The 8,693-nt window shown below is 37.2% G+C and overlaps 1 protein-coding gene across 5 annotated transcripts in view; it reads right to left on the reverse strand.

Moving 5' to 3' along the window:
- Window positions 1-3,750: 3,750 nt before the first annotated feature.
- The window catches only part of LOC110298916 (bile salt sulfotransferase-like), a 37,867-nt gene continuing 32,924 nt past the window's right edge, over window positions 3,751-8,693 (reverse strand). For 3 of the 5 annotated variants that reach the window (XM_021168457.2, XM_021168458.2, XM_021168456.2), the window contains 2 exons: window positions 7,248-7,416; window positions 3,751-5,464 (listed from right to left, as the gene is read on the reverse strand). In XM_021168457.2, the coding sequence (XP_021024116.1) occupies window positions 5,352-5,464; window positions 7,248-7,416 (282 nt within the window). In that variant the 3' untranslated portion in view covers window positions 3,751-5,351. The other 2 variants (XM_021168459.1, XM_029479511.1) reach the window with 2 other exon arrangements.

Consider the following 8,693-nt stretch of genomic DNA (forward strand, 5'->3'; position numbering starts at 1 on the left):
AATTTCACCTGGAATTCTCTTTGTTGGGTGCTACTCACACTCCAGTGAAGTTGCTTGGCAGGCCGAGAGGACTGGGAGCACTCACAAGGCAAAGAGTTTCACAGAAACTCACCTCCTGGAACTCTGGCGTTCTCATAACCCGTATACTCATACCCTATCCCCGTGTTAGTCTGGTGTATGGATCCATGTGCTCTTTTTTTAGTATATATTATTATAAGTGACTTTTAAGATTGAATTCTGACTTAGCTAAGCCTTTGACAGTGTTCCAATGTCCCAGAAAATGCTTGAAGCTGACAAACTTGGAATTCAGTAGGAATTCAGTAAGAAAGTTACCTATTCAGTAACTAATTAAGCATTACAAAGGACGGAGCTGGAGCAGTTCAGGGCTGGTCTTTAGAGTGTTTACTTAGGACAGCAGCCAGTCTCGTCAAAACAAAGGAATACACATTGGCCTAGATAATAAGTGGGTTTACCATGAAAGATTTAGGGAATCCCACTGAGACACAGATCTTCAGTACAGCCAGGTATTATCAGGCTCCATGGCATATTAGAAGCAAGTTGGTGAATTCTTCTGACAAATGGAGATTCTCCACAGATACTTAAAATTTACACTCATACAAGAATTTATCAGGGCTCAGGAAATATGGGGGTTTTGGTATTGCATTATTCATGAGAAGGTCTCCTAGAGCAGAAACCCTGGAGGTGGGCTTAACAATAGATTAGCTTGACACCTGGCTCCCTTCTATGTGGCAGTTGCCTGGTCCCGTCCTTCTTTTGATGTATACATTCCTTTTGTATTATGTCACTGTAACTCGCCTGTGGATGTATCTCGCCTGGTTTCTTGTTATTCTTCTGTATAAAAAATTTGAAGCTCGACTTGACAAATTACATTCAGACTCTTCACAATCTCCTGTGTGCATCTGTCTGCCATTTGCTGACTCCTTGCCCATCTGCACCCAGAGACCCATCCTACGAAGACAAGGGACACAAGAAGGTCTGAGGCAGTTTTGGCGCCTGAACAGGGAGAGAGCACGTGGATCCATACACCAGACTAATTCGGGGATAGGGTATGAGTATACGGGTTATAAGAATGCCAAAGTTCTAGGAGGTGAGTTTCCGTGAAACTCTTGGCCTCATGAGTGCTCCCAGGCCTCTTGGCCTGCCAAGCAAACTTCACTGGAGTGTGTGTAGCAGTTGGATATTTGTGTGGTTTTGGTATCACCTTAACTCTGCTAAAATCTGCAGTAAAACCACCTGGCCATGGGCTTTTATTTTGGTTGAGAGATTTAATGATGGCCTCTACTTCCTTAATAATTATGAGACTGTTTAGATAGTTAATCTGATCCTGATGTTAATTGGTATCTGGTATCTGTCTAGAAAATAACCCATTTCTTCTAGATTTTCCAGTTTTGGGTTTTTGTTTTTGTTTTGTTTTTCTAAGTTTGATTATTTCCTGCCATCTACTCCTCTTGGGTGAATTTGTTTCCTTTTGTTCTAGAGCTTCTAGGTGTGTAGTCAGGCTGCTAGTGTATGCCCTCTCTAGTTTCTTTTTGGAGGCACACAGAGCTATGAATTTTCATCTTAGGACTGTTTTCATTGTGTCCCATAAGTTTGAGTACGTTGTGGCTTCATTTTCATTAAACTCTAAAAGTCTTTAATCTCTTTCTTTATTTCATCCTTGACCAAGTTATCGTTGAGTAGAGTGTTGTTCAGATTCCATGTGAATGTTGGCTTTCTATTATTTATGTTGTTGTTGAAGATCAGCCTTCGTCCATGGTGATTTGATAGGATGCATGGGATAATTTCAATATTTCTATATTGGTTGAGGCCTGTTTTATGACCAATGATATGGTCAATTTTGGAGAAGGTACCATGAGGTGCTGAGAAGAAGGTATATCCTTTTGTTTTAGGATAAAATGTTCTGTAGATATCTGTTAAACTCATTTGTTTCATAACTTCTGTTAGTTTCAGTAAGTCTTTGCTTAGATACTGTTTCCAGGATCTGTCCATTGGTGAGAGTGGGGTGTTGAAGTCTCCCACTATTATTGTGTGAGATGCAATGTGTGCTTTGAGGTTTAATAACATTTTATTAATGAATGTGGATGCCCTTGCACTTGCAGCATCGATATTCAGAATTGAGAGATCATCTTGGAAAATTTTACCTTTGGTGTGTATGAAGTGCCCTTCCTTGTCTTCTTGGATAACTTTGAGTTGGAAGTCAATTTTATTTGATATTAGAATAGCTACTTCAGATTGTTTCTTTGGAACATTTGCTTGGAAAATTGTTTTCCAGCCTTTATTCTGTTGTAGCATCTGTCTATGTCCCTGAGGTGGGTTTGCTGTATTCAGCAAAATGTTGGGTCCTGTTTATGTAGCCAGTCTGTTGATGTATGTCTTTTGATTGTGGAATTGAGTCCATTGATATTGAGAGATATTAAGGAAAAGTAACTATTGCTTCCTGTTATTATTGTTGTTAGAGTTAGGATTCTGTTCTGTGGTTGTCTTATTTTAGTTTTGTTGAAAAATTACTTTCTTGCTTTTTCTAGGGTGTAATTTCCATCCTTTTGTTGGAGTTTTCCCTTCATTATCTTATAAACGGCTGGATTTGTGCAAATATATTGTGTGAATTTGGTTTTGTTCTGGAATACCTTGGTTTCTACATGTATAGTAATGAGGGTTTTGCTGGCTATAGTAGCCCAGGCTGGCATTTGTGTTCTCTTAGGATCCGTATAACATCTGTCCAGGATCTTCTGGATTTCATAGTCTCTGGTGAGAAGTCTGGTTTAATCATAATAGGTCTGCCTTTATAAGTTACTTGATCTTTTCCCCTTACAGCTTGTAATATTCTGTCTTTATTTAGTACATTTGTTGTTCTGATTATCATGTGTCAGGAAGAATTTCTTTTCTGGTCCAGTCTATTTACAGTTCTGTAGGTTTCTTGTATGTTCATGGGCATCTCTTTCTTTAGGTTAGGGAAGTTTTCTTCTGTAATTTTTTTGAAGATATTTACTGGCCCTTTAAGTTGAAAATCTTCATTCTCATCTATTCCTATTACCCTTAGGTTTGGTCTTCTCATCATTTCCTGGATTTCCTGGATGTTTTGAGTCAGAATCTTTTTGGATTTTGCATTTTCTTTGATTGTTGTGTCCATGTTTTCTTTGGAATCTTCTGCACCTGAGACTCTCTCTTCCATCTCTTGTATTCTGTTGCTGATTCTAAAATCTATGTTTCTTGATTTCTTCCCTATGATTTCTATCTCCAGAGTTGTGTCCCTTTGGGTTTTCTTTATTGTTTCTACTTCCATTTTTAGATCTTGGATGGTTTTGTTCAATTCCAGTACCTGTTTGTGTTTTCCTGGAATTCTTTAAGGGATTTTTGTATTTCCCCTTTAAGGACTTCTACCTGTTTACCAGTGCTTTCCTGTAATCCTTTAAGGACTTCTTCCTGTTTAGCAGTGTTCTCCTGTATTTCCTTAAGTGAGTTATAAAATGCTTTAGAAATTGTGGTATCACGTCTAGAAAATGCAGTAGAAGAAATACAGCATCAGTTTTCTTTAGAGTACTCTGCTTGCTTTGTTATGGCCTCTGTATCCTTTACTCTATCATGCATACTATTGACAACAGAATACAATCAATAATCAATAAGGAAAAAATGCAATATTATGAGAATGTTACTGTAGATTTAACAGTCCTCAAAAAAGTATGTACAGACCTGAACGGTGCTCACCAAACACCCAATTTCCTTTCATCCATGGGTAAAGATTTATTATAATAGGTACAAGATTTAACCATTTACCATGCTTTAATGTGCATTCAGTACTGTGGTTGGATTGTGTTGGTAACAATTTCAACACTATGAAGTATTTATTATTTAAATGGATAGTGGGGTCACTTACACATTCTGACAAAAATTAATCATCTGATCATGAAAAATAAAATGAAACAATTTGAAAATGAGAAAAACCCAAGACATTCACAAAGGCTCTGTTGGAAGAGTGAGTGAAACAGTCTAATTTTGTCTTTAAATAACCTGCTAGTCTAGGTCAGATCATTTGAGAATATCATAAATAAAAATTGCCTCTATATAACATGAACCCTCTCTTTACCATCTCAAACATCTTATTCCTATTTCTAAAAATATTATTCTCTCTGTAGATCATCTGTTTGACACTTCTACCACAGAGAACTGAAGAATGTCCCTGGTATTCCTCTCAGCTTGGCCTACATATCTCCAATACCCCAGAGTAAGGTACTAAGTCTCAGTCTTTACTTACACCTCTCAGAGTAGACTGAATAATAAAGTTTAGAGACATTAAATAAAAAAAAATAGTCATGATTGTTTCTTTTTCTATTTTTTGTTTACCAACTTTATTGAGTATAAGTGAAATGATGGAGAACTATTAAATATAATGATATTTTAAAGCATTTATTCAATGCAAGCAATAGAAGAAGTAACTATACTTTTGTTGTTGTTTTTGTTCCAAATGTTTTTATTTTTTAAATTCATTGAAAGAAATAAAATTGTATTTAAAAAAAATACAGAAATCTTCTACACTGAAATCCAGGAACAAAGAGAATAAGTTAGTATTTTTTTCTGAGGCCAATCTGATTAGCTGTGGAATGGAATCTTCCCCAGCCTGTTACACAAACAGGCAGGCATCTTTTCTACTTCAAAGGTATCAGGAGCACTCTACTGCTCCATGGCTTGTCCAGGCCTGAAGCTTCCCTGGAAAGGGGTGGGAGAAGTTAAGAAACATCAAAAGCAGCTGTATCCCTTTCTTATCAAACTGTATAAGTTTCTACTTCCATAAGTAGAGAACCATAAAAAGTGAGTAGGCTCATGACCTGGATTTTCAACAGCTGGTCATATTTTAGGAAAATCCTTACTAAGATTCGAAAGTCACCTGCAACCCAGAGGGCCAGACACAGAGGTGTCCAGAAGTGGTCAAAGAGCAATGTCATGATTGTTTCTGAATTTTACTTTTCTTTAAATTTCTGAAACACTCAGAAATCAAATTTGTATAATTATTTCATTATTGTAAGGATTTGACATCAAGAAATATTTTAATTACAGAAATTTTATGGGTGGAGCCATCATGGTGCATTTGTGGAAGTCTAAGAATAATTTCGGGAACTACTTCTCTCCTTCAACTCTGTTGGTGCCAGGATTGAACTCAGATCCTCATGGTCATTAACAAGATTCTTTATCCTTGGAGTCACTTCTCTAGCACAATACTTGATTGCTACAGTATCTGAGATTAATTAGTAATTTTTATGCCACATCCCTAAATCAAAAACAAGTACAAGGAAAACAAATCATAGAGAGTATCCCAATAAGGTCTACAGTGTTAATTATTCCCATGAGAAGAGCTCTTTAGGAAAATCAGCTGCTTTCTCCTGAAATGCTTTATCAAAGGCTTCAGCCTGGGCTACTGTAAAGTGACTCTTCCAGTCCCCTGTGATGCCTGAAAAACATTGATAAAAAGGTGAAGACAGATCTTGTGATAGGTCTGATGAACAAGCTTGTCTCCTAATTTAACTGTGTCAATATTCCTGTGTAGATGCCTAAAGATCACCTTTCCCCTAACTTAAAACTGGGCAGACCCTACAATTATAAATAAATGATCACATTTCTTTGTTTTTAAACTTTGTACTAGAGGTGTTATGCCTTTGGCAGGAAAAGTTACCATAGTTTTGATAACTGTTTTAAAGATAATCATCTCCTGATTTTTTTCAAAAGGAACCAATCTGAGATCAGTTGTTGTGAATTATCTGTTCTTTCTTAGAGTAGCAGGGATGAATTTGTTTCAGTCATTTCTCATTTTCATATAGGTGGATAACTCCATTCCTTCTCATATTACATCTCTTTAGTGCAGAAGGGAATACTCAATGCAAACCAGGTTAACCAAGGATAGTTGATACAGTTGGTTCTAAAAGCATCTGAGGGGGAATACCACTGGTAGAGCAAATGGAGTTTGGTTTTGATAACAATGGATGTAGGCTGCTGCTAATGGTAGTCAGTGCTTGTTTGATCATTTAGCAGACTTATCTCTGAGGGAGTGAATCATTACAGGGCACTCCTTGTCACAAGTGAGGAACTCTGTGTTCTTTGAATTGTTTGGGGACTGGCAATCAGAAGAGAAAAAAGATAGGAGGCAGTTATTTATACATAACACACACACACACTCAGAGCATGAAGCAATTCAATCTCCAATAACTTCAAAAACACTATCAAAGGTACATTCATGCATACAGACAAATGCAAAGGTACATGCATGCATACATATTCACATATTTACTTGGTGGAGCAAATCTGTAACCATATTACTTTTTCTCTTAGCATTTTTATATCTAAGTCTATGGAGGCAGTAAATTACATCTTAGTCACAATTTGCATAGTCGCTAAAATAAATCACCAAAAATAAATAAAAAAAAAACATAGTCTTCAGAAACACATGAGAACCACAGGTTTCTCTTTAATATGAAAAAAATCATACCTAATATTAATATGTCTATACTTGGAGATATGTGTGGGCTTATGTTTTGAGGGGGAAAAAGAACCATAGAAGAGGAAAATGAAATATAACACTTGATACATTAGAGTGGAAAGAAGAATTTAGGTGATAGAAGGGCTAAAATTGAATAGGAGATATAAGGAGAAACAATAGAAAAAATTTGAGAATATCATGTTGCAATTCATACTTGATAAATGAAAATTTCAAGGATTTAAAGTATAAAATGGGCATGAGAGAGGTGGCTCGGTAGACAGATAATTTATCTCTCACCTGGGTGAACTGGAGTTGAGATCCACAAATCCTATATGAAAGCAGGGTAAGAATAGTAACAGTTTGTGCTCACAAATCTCAGGATAGAGAAAGGGGGGATATTTAGGTAAACCTGCTTAGCTAGAGGAACTGAAATCATCCTGTTTTGAGTTCATGGAGGGACTCTATCACATAGAGAATAACAGAGTGAAAGCAGGAGAAACTCAATACTTCCTTTAGGAATCCTCTTGAGTATGCATACATGTATACACCCACACACACCTGTATAAGGATGCATCACAACACTTGTGATCATGTATGCCCACCATACATATATCCATGCATATTAACAAAGAAAGAAGGAAATGAATAAATAAATTAAACAAGGTAACACATAAAACCAACTTGGTGTCATCTTCCTTCCCCAATCACATGAAATCCCATGTGTATTCATATACACCTCAGAAATATAGTATGTCTTTACCTTTTCTCATAATGAATTCATGTTTTTCTATATTTGAGAGACAAGACTGAGATATTATCCTTTCTTTCATGATCTGAAAAGAAATGTTCTTCAAAACTAACTCCAGTTCCCCTGATTCCAAATTCTCTCCCAGGAATTCACAGATCTTCTTGATGGTATTTCTTGTATCCTGAAGGAAAACAAAAAATGTCAGTGGGATTTGAACCTGAATGACAAAATAACAGGAATTGAGAAAGGTGAAAGAGAAGGAGAAGAATAGAGAATGAAAGTAATAAATAGAGGGAATGAGGTTTGGGAATGCTGAAAAGGCTCAAGGGAGAGGAAACAAAAGTGAGAAGTAACATCACCATTTGTCCTCTGACCTCCACATGTCCACAATGACAACAAATATAGAAGAGCACATAGAGGTTCCAACAGTCACAGAGACTCACACACACACACACACACACACACACACACACACACACACACACACACACACACACAAACAAACATATATTCACACACTGTTTGAAAGCATATGAGGGCCGAAGGAATGGCTCAACACATTCCCATTGAAGGGAGTCTGTATTTTGTTTCAATAACTCTCATCAGTTAGCTTGGAACTGGTTAATACTCAAAATCTGAGAATTCATCTCCTTGTCTGGACTTTGCAAGTACTGGCACTCATGGACCACAACTCTTTCCCGAACCCTACTCACAAATTAAATCAATCATTTGGATATGGTTGTGTAGGCTTGTAATCTCAGGACTTTGGAAACAAAAGCAGTCACATTTCTCTGAGTTTGAGACAAGTGTGGTCTACACAGTGAGTACCAGCATCATCACTGTTATATAGATAGAGCATCAAAAGGCAAAGATATTATTAAATGAATAAAATAAATCTTTAGTAATTTGTGTTCCATGATTTCTCACATACACACACGAGTGTACACACAAACACACACAGATATCCATGCATATATATTATCAATGAAGAGGCAAACAAATGTATAAAAAAATTGTTCAGGACTCTGGCATATTGTTGTATAACCAAATTCCCAGCACTTTGGAGTTACAGAGAGAATGGAGAGTTCAAGGGTACCCAGTCACACAAAGTAAGTTGGAGACTACCCTGGATCCATGAGACCCTAAATCTAAGACAGAATTCCACAAGAAGCAGCACAGGAAGATCTGACAAAGTCAGTCATTGAGTTATGGGAGGACCATGTCTGTGAGCCGAGGAGGTGGGAAGCTGAGACTGGAGAATAACTATGAGTGCGAATAACTGAATTTGCATGGTGGCTAATGGACATCATTGTGTGTCCTGAAGTGTGTGTGTGTTAGATTTTTGAGTGTTTGTAAGATTGTGTGCTTGTAGCCGGGCGTGGTGGCGCACGCCTTTAATCCCAGCACTCGGGAGGCAGAGGCAGGCGGATTTCTGAGTTCGAGGCCAGCCTGGTCTAC

The sequence above is a fragment of the Mus caroli genome, chromosome 7 (genome assembly GCF_900094665.2).
Source record: "Mus caroli chromosome 7, CAROLI_EIJ_v1.1, whole genome shotgun sequence".
Classification (NCBI taxonomy): Eukaryota; Metazoa; Chordata; class Mammalia; order Rodentia; family Muridae; genus Mus; species Mus caroli.